The sequence below is a fragment of the Girardinichthys multiradiatus genome, chromosome 17, assembly GCF_021462225.1.
Source record: "Girardinichthys multiradiatus isolate DD_20200921_A chromosome 17, DD_fGirMul_XY1, whole genome shotgun sequence".
NCBI classification, from domain to species: domain Eukaryota; kingdom Metazoa; phylum Chordata; class Actinopteri; order Cyprinodontiformes; family Goodeidae; genus Girardinichthys; species Girardinichthys multiradiatus.
Window position 1 is genome coordinate 30,398,708 of NC_061809.1, and position 24,022 is coordinate 30,422,729.

The 24,022-nt window shown below is 44.2% G+C and overlaps 2 protein-coding genes across 3 annotated transcripts in view; one reads left to right on the forward strand and one right to left on the reverse strand.

The window, feature by feature from the left end:
• The first annotated feature begins 666 nt into the window (after nucleotides 1–666).
• On the forward strand, nucleotides 667–7,289 carry tspan12 (tetraspanin 12). 2 transcript variants are annotated; one of them, XM_047389487.1, is made up of 8 exons: nucleotides 667–790; nucleotides 912–1,175; nucleotides 1,547–1,629; nucleotides 2,351–2,486; nucleotides 4,262–4,327; nucleotides 5,348–5,455; nucleotides 5,546–5,689; nucleotides 5,803–7,289. In XM_047389487.1, the coding sequence occupies exons 2-8, from the start codon at nucleotides 1,110–1,112 to the stop codon at nucleotides 6,145–6,147; spliced, it is 948 nt and encodes a 315-aa protein (XP_047245443.1). In that variant the 5' UTR covers nucleotides 667–790; nucleotides 912–1,109; the 3' UTR covers nucleotides 6,148–7,289. The 2 variants fall into 2 exon arrangements, with proteins under 2 accessions (XP_047245443.1, XP_047245442.1); XM_047389486.1 differs by having other exon boundaries at nucleotides 677–1,175.
• A 1,231-nt stretch (nucleotides 7,290–8,520) lies between these two features.
• Nucleotides 8,521–24,022, reverse strand: part of LOC124882867 (potassium voltage-gated channel subfamily D member 2-like) — a 64,810-nt gene continuing 49,308 nt past the window's right edge. The window contains exons 2-5 of the mRNA XM_047389483.1: nucleotides 20,739–20,901; nucleotides 16,460–16,555; nucleotides 16,123–16,358; nucleotides 8,521–13,926 (exon numbers count right to left, since the gene is read on the reverse strand). Of these exons, the coding sequence (XP_047245439.1) occupies nucleotides 13,743–13,926; nucleotides 16,123–16,358; nucleotides 16,460–16,555; nucleotides 20,739–20,901 (679 nt within the window). The 3' untranslated portion in view covers nucleotides 8,521–13,742. The remainder of the gene's footprint in view (nucleotides 13,927–16,122; nucleotides 16,359–16,459; nucleotides 16,556–20,738; nucleotides 20,902–24,022) is intronic.

Genomic DNA, 24,022 nt, shown 5'->3' on the forward strand with positions numbered 1-24,022 from the left:
TGCCTCACGGACTAAAACTGGGAGCTGGTTCCACAGGAGAGGAGCCTGATAACTAAAGGATCTGCCTCCCATTCTACTTCTAGAGACTCTAGGAACCACCAGTAAACCTGCAGTCTGAGAACAAAGTGCTCTGTTAGGAACATATGGACCAATCAGATCTCTGATGTATGATGGAGCTAGATCATTAAGGGCTTTATATGTGAGGAGGAGAATTTTAAATTCTATTCTGGATTTAACAGGGAGCCAATGAAGGGAAGCTAAAATAGGAGAAATATGATCTCTCTTTTTAATTTTCATCAGAACTCTGGCTGCAGCATTTTGGATCAGCTGAAGGTTTTTAACTGCATTTTGTGGACATCCTGATAGTAAAGAATTACAATAGTCCAGCCTTGAAGTAACAAATGCATGGACTAGATTTTCAGCGTCACTCCTGGACAGGATATTTCTAATGTTGGCAATGTTCTGGAGATGAAAGAAGGAAATCCTAGAAACCTGTTTAATATGGGATTTAAATGACATGTCCTGGTCAAAAATAACACCAAGGTTTTTTCTTCTCCCTCTTCCTCACAGCCTGCTGACCCTGCGGCTGGAGGCGGACACATTCCTCTGTCCTCCCCTAGGACCCGGAGCCGCTGACGGAGGGACAGAGGGAGGGACAGGGAGGGACAGAGGGGGGAGCCCGCCTCAGCTTTATTTAGGAAGAGGAGGCAGCGGGACGGGACGGTCTGCAGCTCGAAGGTTTGGAGTTTTTACAGCAGCAACAGGTTCTGAAGCAGATCACTGGACTACTGTATGTGTACAGCTCTGCACCTTCAGTCTGGTACTGTTGGATCGTATTAAAAGGAGACTAAAGAAGTTTTATGTCTTGTTCTGGTCGGTTTCCTCGGTGATGTTGAATTTGGGACTATCAGCTGCAGAACCTCCATCACTCTGCCTAAGAGCTGAGAAAAACTAGGAAACCACCTGTTGGGAGCAATATGGCTTTTACGCATGGACCCAGGATCCAGTTCTAGCAGCCAGACCCTCCACAGTGTCAGGTGTCCCCAGTGAGTATGGGGCCATGGGGTCCTGGGCCCAGGTGAGCCGTGCACAACAGCTCCGGTCTGGATATGGCTCAGGAGGACGCGGTGAGGTGTCTGCGCTGCCTGCTGTACGCTCTCAACCTGCTGTTTTGGGTGAGACAGAGGACACCAGCACTGCACCATTTACACTAACCCTGATTCTACCGACACCATGTGACAGTTTATGTAATCAGCAGGATCATCTGAAGGTTGATCAGGCTGGTCCTGATTCATAGCTGTGAATACTTAATTAGCAGTCCTAAGATGTGCCGTCCAAACAGATGGAAGCTTTTGGAGCTCATGTGAGAACATAAATGATCTACAGTAAAAACTGAGGAATGCAACTTCATAATGAGAGCAGCAGGTCTGCTGGGCCATGCTGCATCTGTCACAGCATGTCTCACATTCTGAAGGGTTATTTCCAGGCGTCAGAAACTGATCTGTTGTTTATCTCTCTCTCTCTCTCTGTGTGTGTGTGTGTTCAGTTGATGTCGGTCTGTGTGCTCGGAGTGGCTGCATGGATCAGAGACACCCTGAACACCGTCCTGACCCTGACAGCCCACACTAGGTGAGTCCCACACCTCCTGCAGATCTTCGTGGACTTTGTGTTTACTCTGAGACGTTTCGGTCCATACATCTGCCTGTGAAACCGGTCTTAATGCAATGAAGTAAAAAAGTTCTGGATCTTAATTGAGATGTTTCCTTTGACATTGTGAATGAGACTCTCGGTTGGCTAAACTGTAAAATCCACCATTCTCCTGTGATTTTTGCAGCTCATTTATGCTGGTATATTTTGGATTCATCTCAGTTCTCTCCTGATCATATGCAGGTTTCATTCTGATGCCATCATGCCGTGGTTCTAACTGGATCCCGTTTATCTCTAAATAGATCTTGATTTGTATTCCGGTTCTTTCCTAATCTCTTTTGGCTTGGATTTATCTTAATGTTGTCATTTTAATAGCCTGGTTTTATCCAGAGTTGATCCTGGATTTATGCAGCAGATCAAACAGACCTGCTGCCACGCACGTTATTGGAGGTGTAATGATTCAGGCTTGTTTTGCATGCACAGGACCATGATCTCCTCTGTAGACCAAAGCTTCTAGCGTTAAATGTGAGTCCATCTGTCCAACAGCTGAAGCTTGGTCAGAACTGGGTCATCAACAGAACAATGATCCAAACACAGCAACAGACCTACAACAGAATGGCTGGGAGAGAAAAGAATTGAGCCCAGACCTGTTTTAGACCATAAAAGCAGATTCTGTTTCTGAAAGGTGTATTTCCTGCTGCAGGTTGGAGGAAGCTGCTGTCCTCACCTACTCTCCAGCTGTCCATCCCATCATCATCTGTGTGTGCTGCCTCCTCATCATCGTAGCCATGGTGGGATACTGCGGCACGCTCCGGTCCAACCTGCTGCTGCTCTCATGGGTAGGAACATTTTACCAGATCATAAAATAACAGCAGCCTTTAGACATTAGGTTGGGCTGGAACCGGTCCTGGCAGAACATGTTATATCCAGAAATTGTGTATTTTATAAAAGAATAAAAATCCAACTGCACAACTCAAACGGATCATAGCATTAGCAGAACGTTTCAGAAACAGTTGAGCAGAGGTTTGTTGCTGTCAAAGGCTGCTTGGAATCAGAACCTGAAGAGATCCGTGGGATTGTAATCCAGAACCTGAGAATAAAATCAGATACAAGAGACTAGATGCTGGTGAACTTCAGGTCCTCAGCTCAGATATCCCAGCTTGAAACCTTCATCTGAACACAGTTTCTGAAGTTTGACTCAGGTGGGCCCATGTGGAGTTATCTCAGCAGGACAGACTTCTTGCTGTAAGCACCACCACATTATGAGTCACTGACCTTCTGAGAGCATCTGGAAGTTAAAGCCATCTGTCTCAGCCGGTCCTGTTCCAGATCCAGTTTGAGATCAGGGTGTGATCCTAACAGAGGCTGGTCTGTCTCCTCTCTGAGCATCACCTAGGGGTGGGGGTGGAGAAAAGATTGGCTCGTTCCCTGGCAGGAGAGACAGTTGGCTAAGAGGCCTCCCAAAGGGAATGATGGGGAAGATGCAGTAGACTGGGATATCTAAGGAGATCACACCTGGCTCAGGAACAACAGAGACCAAACTGTGGATGTAGTTTGGTTCCTTCAGTCTGCTGTAAATGATCTGTGGGGTTCTGTGTGGAACCACATTGTTATTATCCAGTGCTGCTGCAGGTTCTAGGAGAGGAAACTCTGCAACCAGCTGATCTCTCTGTCTGGATCTGCGGGGTGATCCACACAGCCAGGTCTGCTCAGCTGGGACACACAGCACAACAGGAACACCACAGAGACATATTTCACCTGGAAACCAGTTCCAGATAAACCTCAGGAAATGATTCCCATCATCATAAAGATTCCAGCTCCATACAATCCTGTAATCTTCTAAGCTCTTCTGTATCCACCCTGATGTTTTAGGGAATGATCTCCAATCTTAAGGTGACCATCCAACCTGTTCCACCAGATGACCATGGCCCTTACCCTAACCCTGAAGGTCTCCACTCAATGGGAGCAGCAGAGATGAACTCTGAAGCTCCCTGATCTGGAGACCCTCAGGAGTTCAGTCTGTAACCATCCTGAACAGAATCTGTGAGAAACTAGAAACCAGAACTTACTGAGAACCATTCTTACTCATGTTGTTCCATCTTTTATAAGAGACATGATAAACATCCTGGATCCTGGTCACCCAGCTCTGGAAGCTGCTGCTACCATGGAGGGTAAAGTTAACGTTTGCTGATTCTGTAAATAAAACAGGAAGTAACTGAGGCAGTAACTTATTGAGATGGACCCGTTCCAGCTGAGAACCTGTCCCTCCTGAGAGACTCGTTCCTCTCAGTACCTGTAGGAGACTCTAGTCAGCTGTTTTCTTGCTCGGTTCTGCCTGTGTTCCTGCTGCAAATTAAAATCTTGGTTCAGTTTTTCCGTGAAGGACGTCTCTCATGTTATACCAATGAACAGCAACACTGTTTTCACTGTTTCTGTCTGTTTAAAATGGTTTTTTATTGGTTTAAAGTTTTAGGAATTACCATATTTGGTTCTGGTTCAGAAAACATCCCCATAAGTTGGGCTGCAGATGGAATCTCTGATAGAAGACCTGCAGAGGGTTTGGTTCTAGTAATATGTTTGGGTGACATGAACTCGGTTCTGCTGTGTGTTCCAGTACTTCTGCAGCCTGCTGGTGATTTTCTGTGTGGAGCTGGCCTCTGCTGTGTGGACATACGATGAGGTAAGACACTTTCATTCATGCAATCACAAGCACAGGTCCTCTGAAGCCTGACTCTACGTAGGAGTAACAGAGACGGACCGGAACCTCAGACCCATGAACAATGATTTAAGCAGGTTTATTGTTAGAAATTTCTATCTAAAGGTTTCCTGCTCGGCCCGGTGCATCCAGCTGTGCAGCTGCAGCATTTACAAACATTCAGCTGCTGGTGCAGAACCAGAGGCTCCAACACGACCCGGCTCTAAGAATAACCAGAAATGAGAGATATGTCCAGCTTGCTGCTCTCAGATCAGCTCATCTTTCAGCCTCGTGTGAGCTGGTGGAGTTAGGGTTGGAGGTGTTCTCTTAGGGTCAGATGAACGCCAGGGAGGAACCACCAATGAGAATAGGCAACATTCCCCACAGTAACTCATCGGTCCAGAAGGAGCTTCACCCTGTTGGAAGCATCAGTGACTGCATTCTGTGGAGCTTGAGAAGGAACGTAAGGAGATCGTGTAGAACCTGTAAACCTATCAGTAAAAACATTCCATCCACCGTATGACAAACATCATCAATATATCAAAATAAGCAGTTTTGAAAAATGTCCACATTGGAAAGCTTTTTTTAAAAAGTTCCAAAAATTCAGTTTGCTTGAGAAAAAAGGTGCAAACACAGTATAAAAGGTTCATTTCATAAAACATCTGTATTAGTTTAGGCAGGGCCATATGATGGAAACATGCAGGGTGAGAACAGGAGGAACTGAGAATGAAGCCTAGAGGAACTCCACAGCTTTTAATTCCTCCACACTGTTCATGTCATCTTAAAAATAATCCTGTGTGGACGGGAAAGCTCAGGTCTGAAAGCATGAGGATAACACAGGTCCCTGAGTCAGCAGTTTAACGAGGTTCACAGCTGTAATCTGAGGAACATCTCAGGAACCTTCAAATGTAACACTGTGTCACTCTTCCAGAACAACACATCTGAGCTTCCTGTAAACACTGATTATTGATAAACAGGCGCATGTGTGTGCGTGTGTGTGTGCAGCCCTCAGTACAGCGAGCTGACATGATCAGCCTAAAGTTTCGGATGCCAAACTATGGCCTGCAACGTTATCAGTGGCTCACACACACCTGGGACAGCTTCCAGATACAGGTAACAAACACACACACAAACAGGTGTTGTGTTTATGTGATGCGTGTGCCTACAGGTGTGTGTGTGTGTGTGTGTGTGTGTTCACATCAGTTTAAATGCTGTGGCGTAATTTACTTCACTGACTGGCTGGAGATGACAGAGATGGAGTGGCCTCCTGACTCCTGCTGCACCAATCAGTATCCTGGCTGTGCTCGCCATGCCCACCACCATGACCTCAGTGACCTCCACCAAGAGGTGAGACACGGCAGCCTCTGACTGGACATCAGCACTCTCAGCCAATCATTGCTGTTAAATCTGAGAGGTGGAAATGAGGATGAAGTCTTCCTTCCTTTCTGTGTCTGTTTCAGGGCTGCGGTCCAAAGATCTACAGCTTCATTCGAGGGACGAAGCAGCTGCAGGTTCTGCGTTTTCTGGGGGTTTCTATTGGCGTGGCTCAGATCCTGGCCATGGCACTCACGCTCACGCTGCTCTGGGCGCTTTATTGTGGTCGACAGTTTCAGGAGTTGGACTCGGGAGTGACTCCTGGGCTGCCGGAAGACTCCACTTCAATTGCAGCAACCAACGGAACCACCACTGATGCTTCAAAATCAGGCTGTGGCCGTATGACTAAAGGACGTACAGAGACATCTGCTGCTGAGGCCCAGTTGAAAGATCCTCAGGTGGAGATGGAGTGGCTTAACGCTGCAGGATAACTTAGCAAAGAAAGACTGGTTTATTTTGACACTTGTGTCCATTAACAGAACTCACTTCATGCAGATCATCTGTAAACCAAAAAGCCATGCAAGTTAAAAGCAGTTATTCAAATTATTGCACCTGCAGCCAGTTTGATGCACACAGGAGCTCTGAGAGCGCATTGTCCACATCCACTCAGCTCAAATTCGAAAAAGGAATCAACAAACAACATGAAGAACACGTGTTTATAAAACTGGACCATTTACAGAATAATTTACCTGATATTTGACAAATCATTTAAGAGAATTTCAACTGAATTTAACCAAACATCAGGAGCAGAAAGTGGAGACCTGATCTGCTGCTTGAACCAGTTTTCCACCATCAGAGAGCCAGCTCAGAGTTACATTGTTCTCTCAGAAAATTGTCTCTGATGTTTGATCCTCACGTTGATGTGCTCAGAGTTCCTGTGGAGGATCTCACAGCATGGAGATCTTTTATCTGCACACATCGCTGGAATTTACTCATTATTCCTGACCCAAGGAGCTAGTGCTAAGCAAGTACTGCACCCAGTTTATCACTGAAAGAACTTTGATCAGAAGGCTTCAAGACTCTTTGGTTATTCTAATTTCAACCAATCAACATAAGGTGTTATGAACCAATTGAGCTGAGCCAGAAGTATCAAAACAATCTGCTTTATTTAAAGCTTCTCTGCTTTGTCTCCAACATGCATGGTCTCAGATCCAAGGCAGGGTTACTGCTGCAGGTAATAAAGGCACAACAACAATAAAAGTTTAATAAGCTAGAGATCTGGAACTCTGAAGTGATCTGAGTAGAAACAGTCCTGAATGCAACCTGATCGAGGTTCTCTGAAACCTCGGTCAGGTCTCCTTCCTCTGGATTTCTCTCCATTAAAGAGAGTAAACATCTCAGCTTTGGGTCAGACTGGGAGATAACTGGATGGAGTTTGCTTCCATCAGCTGAAGATGAGTCACCAGAGGACATGCGAGACCTTGAAATTAATTATATCTGAAGCTCAAGGACACTCTGGACTTGTCAGTGTGTAACTTTATATGAGAAACTCAGGAGGATGTTAGATATTTATTATTTGTCTTGAAGGTAAGAGTTTGATAAAATGCTCACTGGAATAAAACCATCAAACATTTGAGTGACCTCCTCTAACTCCTTCAACATTATGTCCATGCAGCAGCCTTACTGCCAGTTTCTCTGAAGCTTTCTTCCAGTCTGAGCTTCATTTGGTTTACTCAGCTTTCCTTCATGTACCTGCTGGTTAATACATCTGGGCCAGTTAACATTCGCCCCAAAATGTCTAAAAATCATGTGCTCCAAATTGTGACAGTTCGGAGCACAAGCCCAATCGTCCCACCCCCCTCCACTGCAGTCCACCTGTGGGTGGGCTGGGGGCACACACCCAGCCCACCCCAGGGTCAGACCAACCCCAGCCAAGGAGGAGAGCCATACCAGCAACTGCCAAGAGGGGCAGGAGACACCCGTGCCAAGTCCCCATCATTAAAACTGAAGACCTGGACTCCATGTCAGTACCATGTCCCCCTCCCGCTCTCCAAACCCGTCCGCAAGAGTCCCCAGAACCCTGACCCCCTTCACCTCCACTCGTCATCACAGTACATTTCAAAAATAACGAGTTTGAGTCTTTTTTTAAACAGTCTAATGCTGGAACCATGATGGTTCCACCTTCAGCCCCCACAATCCCATCACATCCCAGGTCCTGGGCTGAAACAGCTCTGAAGATGCAGCTCCATCCTTTAAATCCATGTTGCATTAGCAGCACACCACCCCCACAGGTATCAGGTGTGCACCCCTACTTTAAATTCTCAGCAGCCAACTGCACCCATGCACATGAACCCATTATCATGGAAACTGTGCCAGCACTCACTGCCCCCCATGCTTCACACAGGACCCCTGGACATTCATGTTCCATATCTCAGGACCATAGGTGAGTGTTGGAGCATAGATGAAGCAGAACATCCAGAGCTTCAGCTTGCCGCTTCTTCACCAGCACTGACTCAGGGAATGTTCTCATCACTGCAGACTAAACTCCAGTCCTATCTGGGTCTCCTGCTCCAATCCACTGTACCTTCTCTTCCAGGATCTTTAGACTCCTTCAGCTGAGACAGTCCTTATCCCGAACCTAAAGGTGCTAATCTATGGGAACTAGAGGTGGATTAACCCCACTAAATGGGCCCAACAGCACCACAGTATTTGTACAGCTAAAATGTGAAGCCTCCTGAGCTGCAGACCCTCAGAGACCTCGGTGCTGAATAAAAACAGACCTCCCAGACCTGCCTAATGTGATGGGACAGTTCATTGTGGTTACTGCAGCAGACCTCAGAACCATGAAGACCAGAAACAACAGGTGTGATAATAATCCTCTTTATTGTACAGATAAATAATCATTTCTGTGTCAGCTCCATTCACATGCATGGCTTTAGAAAAATATCATGTGGAATAGAATGCATCAAATTCTCATGGGAATCATTGAAAAAATAGGAAATAACCGACTACACCAAAGAAAAATTACATCATATGATCACTGGGAACAATGAGAATAACTCAGGTCTTTGTTTTACAGCCAGAAAGATGTTTGTCTGAGCTGCTGGAGTCCCTAAATACAAACCAGAGGAGGTAACCAGAAACAGCCTGGCTGCAAGCATTACATTAAAGTCAAGCAATGGTGGAGAATGAAGGTTGGTCATTTGATCATTAACTTTAAAAATACTAAAACATCTGCTCTGAGAGAAGTTCAGGCATGAACTGATGCTGAGGTTAAATCCTCATCTTCTGCACTCGATCATTCCATTCATCTGTAGAGAATCAAGGTCCACACATCCACCCCAGAGATGACCAACAAAATGTTTCAGTTTGTTTGGTTTACAAAAAAGAACATCTTCTCTGTATCAAAAATCACAAAGGTTCATCAGTGATAAGCTCAATGAATTCTGGATGATCCATCTGGACCAACCTGCACCTTAATGTGTCTTTCTTATCCAGCAGAGGGAAGACTGGCAGCTCTCCTCCATCAGGTTAACAGATCAGCTGCAGATCCTTAAGTTCCTGATACCTCCACTCTTAGAAGTTCTGTCAGAGAGGAACCCAGAGAAACCCTCTTACTTGTTGCTGAACATCACCTGCTGTCACTTGGAGTTTCATTTTGATGTTGGAAAGCTGATGGAGCGAGTCCTAACTCTGTTGAGCCAGGTGTACCTTTAGCTCTCTGATGTGTCTTTGTCTGCACTGTTAGACCTCAATGGATCACACCGTTCTCCTACAGAAGCTAGAACATCCTGCGGAAATCATCCGGACCATCAGGACTAGACTGGTTTAGATCAGGTTTGTTCATGTTCAGAAGAAGTCTTCAGCAGGGTTTCTGCAACTTAATATTTAAGACATTAAAAGTCCCTCAGCTTTTACAGACTTAACATGAATTAGATAAAAACATTAACAATAACCTAATAACTCATATGTACATTAGGAGTTAAAGGAAGGTAAATATAACTTGTTTGAAGTTTCCAGCTCTGTCTTGAATTTGTTGCTTTTATACAGAGGTTACCTGACTTTAACACCTTCATCACAGCGTTACTGTGACTGACTACTGAGACCCAGGCAACCTTGGTAAATATATGTCCTCCCATGATGAGGGAGAACCGTTTCTGGAGCAGAACTGGTTGTAGCAAACACTTCTTGTCTGCTACACTGCATCATGGGCTGTGGAGTTTGTAACTGGGTAATAAAACCTCAATTCATTTTCCAGAACTACATGTGGAACAGATGAGCAGTTTTCTCAAAATAAAAAACTCGTAGAAATTTAAGACGTTAAGAAATTCAAGATGTCTGAATATTTGGAGAACCTTTGGGCCTGAGGCATGGGATAAAGTTGCATCAGCATGTTGATGATACTCAGCTTTATTTATCCATAAATCCTGATGAATCCATAAGTTAATTAGACTATGGGCCTGTCATGAAGATATAAAAACTTGATGGATAGCTACTCTGAGTGGCATTAACTGAAACTGTGGTGTGATCTTTGACCAGAGCCCGTTCTTTAAACCCAACATAGAAGCTGTTTCTAAAACCTCCATCCTCCACATGTTATTAGCTTTCTGGTTCAGAACCATCACACTGCAGATCGCAGTCCTGGAGAACTACGCTGGATCTCCAGCCAGCCGTCCACAGGTTAATGGCTGCAGACAGTGGTATAGGTCACATCACCTGATGAATAAATTCAGCTTAAAATATAAAAAAGGAATAAACTAATTAAAAGTTAAACAAGGACAGATTAAATAAACAGAATTACAACTAAATTAGCTTAAATAAAGAATTAAATCCCAAAAACAAGTAGGTTCTACAGCAGTGGACCGGTGTCTGAACAGCAAGGCAGGATTTATCTCCAAGCCATGTACTGGATCTCAGACGTCAGCCCTGATAAAATGGCAGGTTTATGTCCGGTCAGAACCGAGACCAGGATCAGCCAGATGGTTTGCAGGACAAACAAACCTGTTAGAGGGGCAAATAAAATAACCTGCAAACCTTTGTTAAAGTAGCTTATGATTTAGTTTCAACAATCGGTCCTCTGTTGTTCACACCTGATTGTCAATCTGATGGACCTGAGGTTAAGCTGTCCTGCTCAGACATTTAATTTCTTCAGCTGAAGCCATGGTTTGCAGACAGGCAAGCAGCACACAGCACCACGGAAAGAGGTGCAGGAACATCTGGTTTGTTCTGGTTGTGTTCTACATGCAAGGATGCAAGGTTGGAAGACAGAAGCTCTCGGGCCTTTCCCACATAACCACAGGGAAACACGTTGGTGGCAGCATCATGCTCCGGAGCTTCTTCAGAAAGACCAGAGGTTTTGTGAAGGTGGGTGGAATCTTTTACAGGATGGCTGAACATTTTCAGGCCAGGATTATTGATGACAGAGTCCCAGCAAAGAAAACTGAAAGCTGAAACTGAATGAAAAGGTGCTTCAACATGGTTCTGGAGAACCCCAGGCCAGACCCAAAGCTCTCTGTCGGGACCATACATCCCTTCTGTCCCAGAAACATCTCATTATCATCCAGGAGTAGGTGAATGTTTGTGTTTCTGAACCTGTTTTTTCTCCCTGACCTCAGTTTGGACAAAAATAATCATCATAAACACATTTTCATTGTATTTGGAGCCGGATGGTGAAAATGTTGGTCCGTACCATGTACGGAAAAAATTGTCGTATGACGACCCAACCTATGTCACAGGTTTTGATTTTTCTCATTATCAGCCGTGACAAATATAGTTTTTAGTTTACTTGCGTTTGTTGGAAATAACCCAAAATGTTCTGCTGCCGAGTTTTTGTTGGAACCTTTAAAGAATCGTCTGAACGTTAACAAACCGATCAGAACCTGTGTCCTGATAGCGAAGCGGTACCCCAAAGATTCCAGCATCTCGTCTGGGTTTAGCTCAGATGCTCCACAAATCCATGTTAAGCAGACAAACATGCTACAACAGACTTAAACAATCTCTGTCCAATCCTGTTACCATGGAAACAAACATTTCCATGAAGGGACAGGGTGGCACGTGACATGGAGGCGCATCAGCAGGAGAAAATGCAGCGCTGTTATCCAGTAAGTCTCATTTCTATAATAATCATAATCATTTTCTCAGCCCCTTCCTGGTCATAAATTAGAGTTTAGGAGCAGGCTGTTGATACCGTTGCTGATCCAGATGACTCAGCTGTTTGTTTATATTAGCATGCATCAGTAAAAAGATTAAAATTATAATAAATTTGCAAAACATAAAGACACCACAGCAAATGAACCTACAAAATGCTCACGTCTTTTCACATAACAACCAAACATCCTACCAGTGAAAACATAAAAATCTGGTCTGCAGGACCTCCAGACTACAGGTCACTCTTCTCCTCCCATCAGGCTGCTAGACTGCTGACAGTTCTCTGTGACAATAAAAGTGAAACTAAACCAGGAGACAGCTGCTCAGTCAGCTGAATCTTCTAGGTTTTGGGGCTCAAACACCCCCTCATGTGTCCAGACAACAACATTAACATCCTCCTTATTACTCCTTGTGTCTCTGAAAGACAATCCCTGCTCTGTGCTAGATGTGGTTCTACGCATTGTTTACTTTCTAGCAGAAAGCAATTAAACTCCCACAGGGAAAGTGAAGCCCTCCTTTCCCTTTACCCTGCCTCCTGGTGGTGATTAGACATACATTTTCAGCTACTTCTCTTTCCCTATTTATTCCATTTTCTTAAAGAGTGTGTTGGTTTTTAAGAAACACCTGTGGACTCAAAATCACATTCCTTGGCCAGAAACAGCATGACATTGAAAGAGGTTCATAGTGGTAAGATAAGGCCTTTGAATGTTTTTTCATGGTGGCCTTTCCTTACATGACAAACACCTGACATGTTTACAGGGCCGTGTTCACTTTTGAAGCCAACAGCCATCTTTAAAGTCCTATGGCGCATGTTTAACAGCCATCCCTGTATTGCTTTGGTGTGGGGTGCTTTAGACCATCCAAGGTTTTTGGTTTAGACTCAACACTGCTTTAAAAACCTGTTGCTGCTTGGATTTCTGACAATCCAAGTTCTTGCAAAAGGGAAAACAAATAGAAGACTATTGTGAAGGTTGTGTTTATAGTTAGATGTTCGGCCGTAGGTCTGAAAGGAAATACTCCAGGAGATAAATGAGCTGGTGCATGAGTGATGTTTGCATGTGACTGATCTACTGGTTGTTGAATTGGTTTCTCCAAACTGTGATGTCTGAGCTGGATGGTTTAGGCCTGACAGATGTACCGCTACACCCACACCATTTTCTTTTTAAATGTAGAAATGAGATGAAAGAAGAGTTTTCTGCTCCATTTATCAAAGAAAATTAGCTCCAAGGACTTTGGTTTGTGGTTCCAGGGGGAATAACAGAGAACACCCTCTTAGAGATCAAGGATGATGTCAGAATGGCTGGATGTGTTTAGTGTTGGAGATGTGTTTTCAGTAGAGAACAACATGAGGAACATGTTTGGTTATCATGGGGTATCTCAGGTCCACCTTGGACCACATGACTCAGTGGGATATCCCAGTAAAATCCCTGGAAAAACTGTCCACCTAGCACTGTGATACCAGCATTATGGCCTCCAACCTAGTTTGGCCTGAAGTCAGAAACAGTAAAACCATGAGATCTGTAAGTTCTTGTTTGTTTATGTGTAACTGGATTGTTTCTACTTCCAGTTTTTGTGCTGAAGAACCCGATTCACCACATGTTCTCTCTAAATCCAATCAAACCTGAAGCAGCAGGTCTTCTAGTGTTCAGAATAAATAAAGCATGATTTGGGTTTCAGGACTGCAGAACATTAATGCTGATGTGGTTGGTTCTCCTGTAACACACAGAGACCGTCAATTAGCCAAGCTGAATGTTTCATCAGGGGGTGAAGATCCTTCCAAGGGGAAATGCAGGAGAAGAATGTTATCCCATCCCCAATCAGTGATAGAGATGTTCCTCACTGGCACCATCTTCCATCATCAGTCCCTGCTCTCTCAGTCGGAGCCCAGCCCTTCGGCACAGGAAGCAGCAGTTTGGAGGGAAGGGAGGCCGGATGGACTCTAAAGAGCTGAAACCCGAACGATGTTGGCCTGGGAGTAGTCGTAGGAACTGGAGGATTGGTCTCCTTCTGGCGTGGTTCCGGGTGTGGGAATGCTGATGACAGCCGGGGAGAGGTACGGCTGCTCGCAGTTCAGAGGGAGTGTCTCCTTGAATTTGGCATTCAGACTGGATCGGCTGGATCGACTGGGACAGGAAAGAGAGACAGAAGAAGATGTAAGAGCAAAGATTACGGAGATAATATCTGGATCATTAATGTGGAGAACATCTGTTAATGTAGTTTTTGTTTTATGGTTTGTGAGAATTAAAGTATTTCTCTGAGGTTTTCATGTAAGGTTCTCCAAGCCACCTGAAGACATTCAAGATAAATCTTTAAATTATTCTTCCCTTGCAGATGAAGGTTTAAAGTAACCAGCTTATTTGACCAACATGTTTCTTCTGACTGACTCTAATAAGAACATGTTGGAGCGGCCCAGCCAGAGTTCTGAGTGGATCCTGATGGAGAATCTGCAGAGGAAGCTAAAGGTTAGGATGATGGTAAGGAGACCTTCCAACCTTCACCTTCATCACCAAAGATAAATCATCTAAATACCAGAAGAAACATTGAAAAAGAAAGAAGGGATTGGTTGCTGTCTTCTTATTTATTTTTTGTCGTCGTTTTGTTGTCTTCTAAGAAATGTTTGTCTCATTTCCTGACAGAAACAAACTTCTCGTTTGACAAAAAAGTAATTTAACTCTAAATCTGACAAAGGTATGAATCATTTTGGGCTTGACTGCTTGACTCATCTACCAAACAGGACAGGCCCAGACTGCAACGAATAATCAGGACTGCAGAGAGGATCATCAGGGCTGACCTTCCTTTCATCCTGGACTTATACAGGTCAAGGGTCAGGAAAGGGGCAGCTAACATCTCTGCAGACCCCACACACCCTGCACATAAACTGTTTAGACTTTTACCTCCAGGTAGCGCTGCAGAGACACCCCCCTTTCAGTATTTTAAGTGAATTTTAATAATCTCTGACCTTCTGGATTTAAACTGATGAAGTGATGATCAGATAGGGTAATTTATTAAAAATGAGATACAATAAAAATGTTCCTATTAAAGAAAACCCTTTAATAAAGTTGGACTCTCTGTAAACCACTGAAGAACCAGTGAACACCTCATCTGAAACACTGTTGGGGTGTAAGCGTGTTCAGGTTCAGCTGCAGCTTCAGTCTCCATCAGGTCTGTTCATAAAGCCAAACATAAAGACACATGTAGCAGGAAACAGCTCTTCGTAGAAAGTACCACCAGTCATCATCTCATCACTGCAGCTAAAACAGAAGAACCAGAAACAGGAGCTGGCTTCTGTTTAGGAGACAGTTCCCAGAGCTCCCACACCATCCCACAGCTGGACATACTCTGAATTCCTGCCGTCTGACTCTGCATGGGAACCCACCATCACATGACTGCTTGCTGCCGTGTGTTTGTACAGTAAGGCAGCAGAGCTCATACCAAACAGTTTGGAGTTTGAAGCAGAAAACTTCTCTGATCGGACCAGAGCCATCTGTCTGTCATCCAGATCAGGTCTAGAAGTGAAAAACTGATCTCTGTAACTACTACTGTAGATGATATAGAGAGTGGAGGAGAACTGCTGATACAGGATTTAAGACCACCTATAATACATCCATGGATCATAAAATGTGTTCCTGAACCTCCTGAGACATTCAGTTGTCGACATCTCCTCCACGTCATTTTAGATCTGCTCAGTAGTACCTCAATCATCTTTATGATCTATAAATCAGTGAAACCTCTAAAGCTTTCCTAAAGAAACCTCTGTCTTCCAAAGCACTGTGGATCTGGTGGAATCCAAAAACTCCTCAATGGCTGCAAATGTTCCAGGAATGTCACCAAGATCCATGGTTCTTCTAAGGAACACCAGGGACCCATTAAACACCAGAACCCCTATAAAGATCTCTAGAACCTGCTACCTGATCCTTCCAAAGAGCAGAAGATCTTCATTCACCACTCAGACATTACCCAAGGTGTGTAAAAACCTTCTCAATGTGACCCTCTTGTTCTTCTTGGTGCTTTTGTCCAACATCTGCTTACCTCTGCCGTTCGATCAGATTCTTAAAGACCAGAAACTTTATCAATCTGCTCAGGAACCTCTTTGTGACCTCTACCTACAACGTATTCAAGGGCCTTTGATGATCTTCTGGACCTTCCTAGTCATTTCTTTATGTCCCTAACAGCATCTGAGATTTCCCGATGGACTCTTGAGCAGCATCTCAGCTTTCATCTCCTCTAGCCCCCTAGAATTGTCAAAAACCTTGTACAACAGCATGAAGATCATAAATGATGACTAATTTGACGGATTATCGTCGTCCTGGTTCACAAACCTGTTGGTGATTGGTCGTTCCCTGATTTGGATGGTGCTCAGCTCCTGGAGGCTGCCCTGCAAACCGAGAGACATGTTGGAGTTCGGGACGTTGAAGGTCTTCCTCCTCTTGCGCCCGCAGCAGGAGAAGCCATGAGACGAGGAGGAGGAGATGGAAGAAGACTGAGACAGCTGCTTTACTGGACTTAACTCCCTGCAGCTTGACTCGTACGACTTCTCATCAACAAACTCATGGTTCTAAGGAGCAAAGAGGTTCAGAAGGTGAGGAAATTACAGAGTGATTTTACATCCCTTATCCAGACTTCATGGATGGGTTCTTTCTAACCACATATTCTCACCGTTGTTTTCTCCAGACATTTCAGCAGGTGGTGATGCTGCAGATCAAATTTCGCGTTGATCTTACACACCAGCGCCTGGCCGGCTTCTTTGGATGCCTTCAGGACACAAAGACAAATCACATTCAATTCAATTCAATTCAGTTTATTTCTATAGCTCCAATTCACAACACATGTTGTCTCAAGGTTCTTCACAACAGTCAGGTTCATACATTCCAATTAATCCTAATCATTGAACAGTTCAGTCAGATTCAGTTATTTATTCAAATAGGATAAAAAGTTTTTCTATCTAAGGAAACCCAGCAGATTACATCCAGTCAGTGACTTGCAGCATTCACTCCTCCTGGATGAGCATGTAGAGACAGTGGACAGTCACTGGCGTTGACTTTGCAGCAATCCCTCATACTGAGCATGCATGTAGCAACAGTGGAGAGGAAAAACTCCCTTTTAACAGGAAGATCTGTTGTGAGGCAGCCGAGCCTCACAACAGATCTGATCAGAATCCACGAGGAGAACAACAAGAAGAAGAAGCAGCAAATGGGATAAAATGAGATGGTTTATCATGTTAATCATGTTCATCATAATTAGGTCAATGATGAGCTGGAACTGACCACCAGTTTGAAATGAGACCAGATGTTATAATAGAATAATAATAGAATGTAGAATATTATAATATTAGATGTTCTTTAAATTGTTTAGAAATGACCTCAGATCTCACTAAAAGTGACCTTTTCAAGCGCAGATATTTGACTTATTTAACCCGTCAGCACCAAATTTGGACCAGTACACATTTAAAGACTGTAGTTATGCATCGATTTGAGCTATACTGAAAAATCCCATCTCCTTCAGTTAGTTTGAACTTTTCATCAACAGAGACGGGAACAAAGGTAAATATTTTCAGTGTCTTCATTAAAACTTTCACTGCATTCAGAAAACATGAGCTGATCCAGAGTTTAATGCAGCAAGAGACAGAAAAGCTTCAGGAGTCTATGGCAAAGTTCATCCTGGAGGACTCTGATCTGCAGACTGGCTGCTCTCAAGTGAGGAGGTCCAGACGATCCCCAAACACCCAGTCCTGACACCTTCACTGCTGCCAGATGAGACCTGAAACTCATCATCAACATAGCTGACAGCTGCGTCTAGAAACGTTGAGAGATTTCTGGATTTCTGGAGACATCCGAGGTCTTCTGGTGTCAACTCATTTCAGAGAGATCGAAAGACAGGACATGTCTTCTTTGAACAGAAAGCCTGTGAACACATCTTTGGTGGACAGATGAGTCCATGTTTCAGCTGGACATCTGAGTAAGACCACCCAGGCTGCTCTCAGGGACAGGAGGATCTCTGTGATGGATGAGTATGAGTGTCCATGGCTGATCTACACATGATCCAGAGGTCGACACTGGAACTCTGCAGAGACACATGCTCACATGCGTGCGGTGTGTCTTCACTCAGGAGCTCAGTTTAGAAGGATGATCTCAGACGTTGGTCTGCAAGACCTCCAACACTGTGGCTTTATCAAAAAGCCTTATTGACCTTCTTCCAATTCTGATTTGTCCCCATCTGCCATCCAGATCTGTCTCCGTGTCTCCTGCCTGTTATCAAATCTGTCACCCACCTGCAGTCCAAATCTGTGCCTGTTTAAAATATTTGGGGCATCATGAACAGGAGAATCAGGTTAAGGCTGCACACTGCTGAGCTGCTGGGACCCAGGATTGAGTAGGAGTGATCAGACTCTAATCAGAGGACACTGAGACTATTTTCTGATGACAGAAAATCATGTCCTTCTTACTATTGTTTGTAGGATCACATTTAAAGAAACAACCAAACTGCTGATTTGGTTTCAGTTTAGCTGTTCAAAGAGATGTGAACATTTTCCATCTTCTCATTTGACCCGGCTGTCTCCAACCGTGGCCTGTCATTGGTCAGTTGATCATCAGGTGCTTCTGCCTCCATGGACTTCAGAGCCATCTGGATTTTGTTTCCATCAATACCTGAAGCAGACGAGCAGAATGGTGCAGACAGGGAGGATGTTCAGGAGATGAGAAGAATCAAGATGCAGTGAGAGAACCTTCAACAGTAACATTTCCTGTCCAACCGCTGATGAAAAGCATGCATCCCTTAACACCCAGCATGATGTGACTGTGACAGAGGAATACACAGTTACATGATTAAACCCAACTCAAGAAAACTGATGCAGGGACCTTCAGAGTCAAACTGTCTGTGGACCTCGATCACCATCATCAGAAAAGAGAGGATCTCTGTCTTCAAGAGGAGACAATATTCAGGCTTTCCAAAAGTTGTCACACCCCCTCAACTTGTCCACATTTTCTAGTACAGCTCTGAATGCCAGTTTTTCAGTCTTGCTAGAGATCATCAGTTAGATCTAGGTCTGGGCTTTGACTAAGCCATCGTAACACATGCATATGCTCTATGCTCTAATCTAAACCATCCATAGTATCTCTGACCAGCTTCCCTGTCCCACAGCATGATGCTGCTACCACCATGTTTCACTTTGCTGTGTTCAGGGTGATGTGGACTTTTAGTTTACCACCTCGAATGAGATCACAAAGTTACATTTTGGTTTCATCTGGCAGAACGCCTTGATCCACATGTTCCACATTTCTCCTACATGGCTTTGGATAAACTGTAACAGGACTTCTTCTCTGCAGCCTTATCACATTATTATATCTGCAAATGTAGTTGTGATGAGATAAATTGTGTGAATAGTTCGGAGGCTGCATAAATCAGCATCCACTCAGCCCTGAAGTCTTCCTGAAGTGAAATCAGCTACCTGAAGCTGACCAGGTACAGCCCAAGTATGTAAGACTGCATCAGCAAAAAGGTACCACCATAAAACTTCAGCAGGTGGCGCTAAACGTACTACAGACAAGGAAGACAATACAACAAGCAGAACAACATTAAGGCTGCTTGTTTTATTGCTCAGAGGCTGAAGAACTCAACTTATTTAACCCTTAACATTATTTCATAATTTAACGTCTAACACAGCTCATTATTGGCACCTAGTGGACTAATGTTTGAAACTGCTTGGGATTAGGCCTAACACTACTGTGCATTTGGTTTGAACATGTATGAGCATGGTCCAACTGGTTTCTGGACCAGAGAAAGTTGCAAAGTTTTGACCTCTGACCTTTGACTGCTGATAATTCACATGCAACAGTTTCACATGCTACTGTTGCAGCAGACAGGTGAGGAGACACATGAACGTAGAGGAGCTCAGGATGGAACAAGTGAAGACGGAAGGAGCAGAGAGAGGAACCTGCTTCACATCCTGCATGCAGCAACCTGCAGCCGGTCGGCTCACAGCTGGACCTGAGAGGAAGAAAGCAAGAGCACGGTCTCCGTGGTTACCTCTAGACCAGGGCCAATCAGCTGCTGGCTGCGTTCGTATTGCATATAAGCAGTAGCTCCTCCGCTCTTCACCGTGTGAACTCTAGCAAGCCTAGTTCTCTGTTTGTGAACACAGACAGGTTTAAGTTGAGTAGCATAACCTGCTGGCCTCAGACACCTATAGATGAAACACATGAGAGGAGACAGCCAGCTCCCGGAACACCTGCAGCCTTCAAAATATTAAGTTAAGCTTTACAGAGGAGCGGATCTATTTGATAAAATCTACACTTTGATATTTATTATTAATATTTCTTAATTAAATGGAATTAAATAAAAAAATATTTTTATTTTTACCAGAATTTGATTCCAGTAGAAACTGTTCAGGAATCTAAACTAGAGGAAATGTATCCACCAGACCAACACAACATGAGGTCTGGTTGTTTATAAAGGCCTCTGCAGGCCCATGAAAACCTGATCCAATCATAGAAACACGCTGCATTATTCTGATAAGATCTTGTGAACTCCTGCTGGTTTTAGTTTTCAGGAAGTGTCCAAGTTTGTGTCTGTGTCCTGATGGGACAAACATTCATTAGGTGATGTTAGGAGGAAGTGAGAAGCAGCTTGATCCTCCCTTTGTGTCTTCCTCTGTTTTCTCCTGTAGATTCTGCAGACTTTCTAATGAAGACAAAGGGCCAACCTCAGACTGGACCTGTCGGTTCTCCCTCCTTTATTAAATTTCAGATGTTTGAATGCTGCTCCCCTCTGACCCGATAATTCACCCATCAGTTTCAATCAGTCAGGCCCAGTTAAGCAGCACAACAGAAACCGTCCTGGTTTTGATCTGACTACATACAGCCCCCCCTGCTGACCACATGCTGAACTGGGGCTTTGTGGACCTCAGCAGGAAGGTTCTGTGCAGATGCACCAGGTATACCTTCTGTGCTCGCCTCTTCTCAGCTCTCTGGCTCTGATGGTAGATCCGGCTGAAGTTGGAAACAATGACGGGCACCGGCAGGGCGATAACCAACACGCCGCTGAGGGAGCAGATGGAGCCGAAGATCTTCCCTATGATGGTCTTTGGTACCATGTCACCGTATCTGAGGAGAGGGCAGACAGTCATGGGTCAGACCTGGAACAACCAGAATACAGTCTCATCTTGGAGTTGTGTTATGTTGCAGGACCTTTTGATGGTTAAGTTCTATCCAAAGCCTGGAACCTTCTGCGTATGGAACACTACAGGACAGATTTTCTTTCACTGAGTTTTAACACAAAAACTGAACACCGATCAACAGAGATCTGCTCAACTTGAACGGACTTTTAGTTATTCATAGCAGAAGCACCAAGTAGTTTAGTGTGATGGCTGGAATCAAAGGAGAAATGAGGAGACATTTAAAGGTCGAACATGAAACATCTGGTGCCATCTAGTGAAAAAACTGTAACTAACTCTGACACGCTCCAAAATACTTGTGAACTGACCAAATAACCCTGGAAAATGCACCCAGCTGACTCAGATAGCTCCCCTCATCTGAGTCAGCGAGGGGTCAACACCTACTGAAGACCACCCACACCTAGAAACCTGCCTTAGGAGACAATTAAAACCTCTCTGGGGATCTTTCTGAAGACCTCTAAAACCTGAAAAAAGACATGTTTTCATTTCTAGGTGATGTATTTAAACACCATAAAGACCATTTCCACCTTTCTAAAGGACCTCCTCAGAGTTATGAAAAGACAAAGGCACTAATCCCTTATTACACACATCTACACATTATCTAAAAGTTGGACAGGCTGGTTCCTCTGGAAGACCTCCAGAAATGCCAGAAACAAGATGAAAGCCTTCATAACACCACCACAAACTCTAACAATAACTGAAAACAACTCTACAGTCCACCCAGAAACCTTCTCAAGATATTTAGAGCTTCAAGAACGTCCTTTGATGAGAAAAACCTTTTTTTTATATAAATGGTGTGGAAAGAGTGGGGTAAGAGAGTGCAGAAAGCATCAACGGGCTGGGATTCGATGCTGTGACAGCCAGCGTTGAGGACTGAGGTCTCTGTACATGGGCTGCACGCTTAAGCAACTACACCACCAGCGCCGGCCCAGGAAAACATTTTCATGGATTGCATGGTTGACAATTTATTCTTAAATATATCCAGAGACACCTTCAGGGAAAAGGTATTCAGTACAACACTAATGGATTTACATTCCCAAGAATCAACCATGCTTTAGTTCTACTCAGAAGATCACCTGCAACCGATGGGTATAACTGCCCCGGATAAAGTCCAGTCCTGGTTCCTATCCTCATCTAGGAGCTGTAGAAGATGGATGGACAAACTGATGGATGGAAAAAAGATCATGTTGCCATTTTACACAGATTCTGGAAGCCTTTGATTCCAGTTTAAGTTTCTGGAATACCTGTGATAACCAGAATGCTCTGGAACATCCCAGGTCTTCCGTCTCCATGTTGAACAAATCCTGCATGTCAGTAAAATGTTGTGGACCAACAGACTCAGGATTACTTCCTGTCCTTAGAGTGTCCTTCAAAAATAGATTCTACGTTTCTTTGACAATATTTTAATTTTCCTTTTAAAGGTTCTAAAGCCCTTCTGGTGGTTCGGTCCAGTAAGCTCCTAGTGGACCATGTTCTCTTCAGAAGCTACTGTTGTGTGTAGATGCAGAGAAAAAGACAGACAAATCAGACTGTGTGGAATCCTGGTTCTGGGTAAAATCCAGGAATAATTCAGAGATCTTCAGTGAATTGATTAACGGTAGTTCCTCTGCACAGGAACTGTCGCCTCACCACACATCTTCATTTATGAATAATGACTTTGCTGCTGTTGACAGGAACTCGATGAATAAACTAAATGCACATCAAGTTTTTCAAACCATCAGCAGAAAGCTAAGCTGATGCAGCATCCGCCTGAAGGCTGTAATTCAGCCAGCGTCCACGTGGAGGAGCAAGAGAACTGCTTCTCCTCACCACATCGTCATACTGTTAAGACATCCATCAACAGTTTACTGTGCAGCTGCAGCTGACCGGGACGTGGAAACAAATCCTGCACTTCGCTACATCCGTCTCCTGAAAACATTCCTGACTGGATGGAGGAGTTTCTCCTCATCAGGACACGATCGGCTGGAGGGCCTGCAGAGACCTTCACTCTCACACTGCAGCTGAACACAGCAGGGAGGGCAGAGCCAAACACTCGACACATGAATGCTTCGTTAAAGGACTGATCTGGGTGACATTACCAAATAATTATGTTTTATGGCTCCCAGCTACACATCACAGCACAGTGTCAAAGAACAGTTCCTTTAGGAGTTCAAGTTTATCCAGCTTACATGGAAAATCACATCTTCTCCCCGTTTACTATCAGACACAGTCTGCATTAGCAGTTAATGCCAGCTCTGTTGGGTTTGCAGACAGACTTTAATCACAGGCCAGATTTTATGTTCTTTGAGTTTCTGCTGAATACAACACGTTCTTTCACACATCAGATGATCATCTTAATGCGTCTCCAAAGCACGTTTAATTTCTTTACACAACAGATTCACACATATTTTCACCCTACAGTCAGACAGATAACTTCATCTTCTTTCTTTCACTTGTGAGCTTTTATTCTGGTCCTGATCAGGTCTTCAAAGTCTGTGAACGAGACCACAGAGGAACAGGAGCTTCATTTCACACTATGTGATGATTAGTTAATCAGAAACAGTCTGAGTCCATCCTCTCTGCTTCTTCAGCAGTTCAGAGGGGAAGTATGAGCCAGGAGTTGCTGATTAGATGCATTTATCAACTGATTTTCAGTGTGAGCTCCTCTATTCTAGCAGGTGTGTGACTCTGAGGCATGTAGGTGTGTTAACACAATGCCAAGATGGGAAGACATCAGCAGTGACCTTAGAGAAGCATCTGTTGTCGATGAACTTGGGAAGGGTCATAAGGTCATCTCCAAACTACCTATCATTCTGCAGAGAGGTATTTATTCCCAAGAGAAAAACATCTCATACAGCTGCCAGTTTTCCAGGAGTGAACATCCCAGCAGATTCAGCCCAAGGTCAGAGCGTGAAGCTCAGAGAAATGACCACAAACCCAAGAGCTCCATCTCAGACTCTATAGGTCTCAGTTAGCAGGTTAAAGGTTAAAGGGTCATGGCACTGAACCAAGATGTATGCTTGGATGGGTTGAAGGAGACAGCCTCTTCCCTGTAAAAAACAAAATGGCAG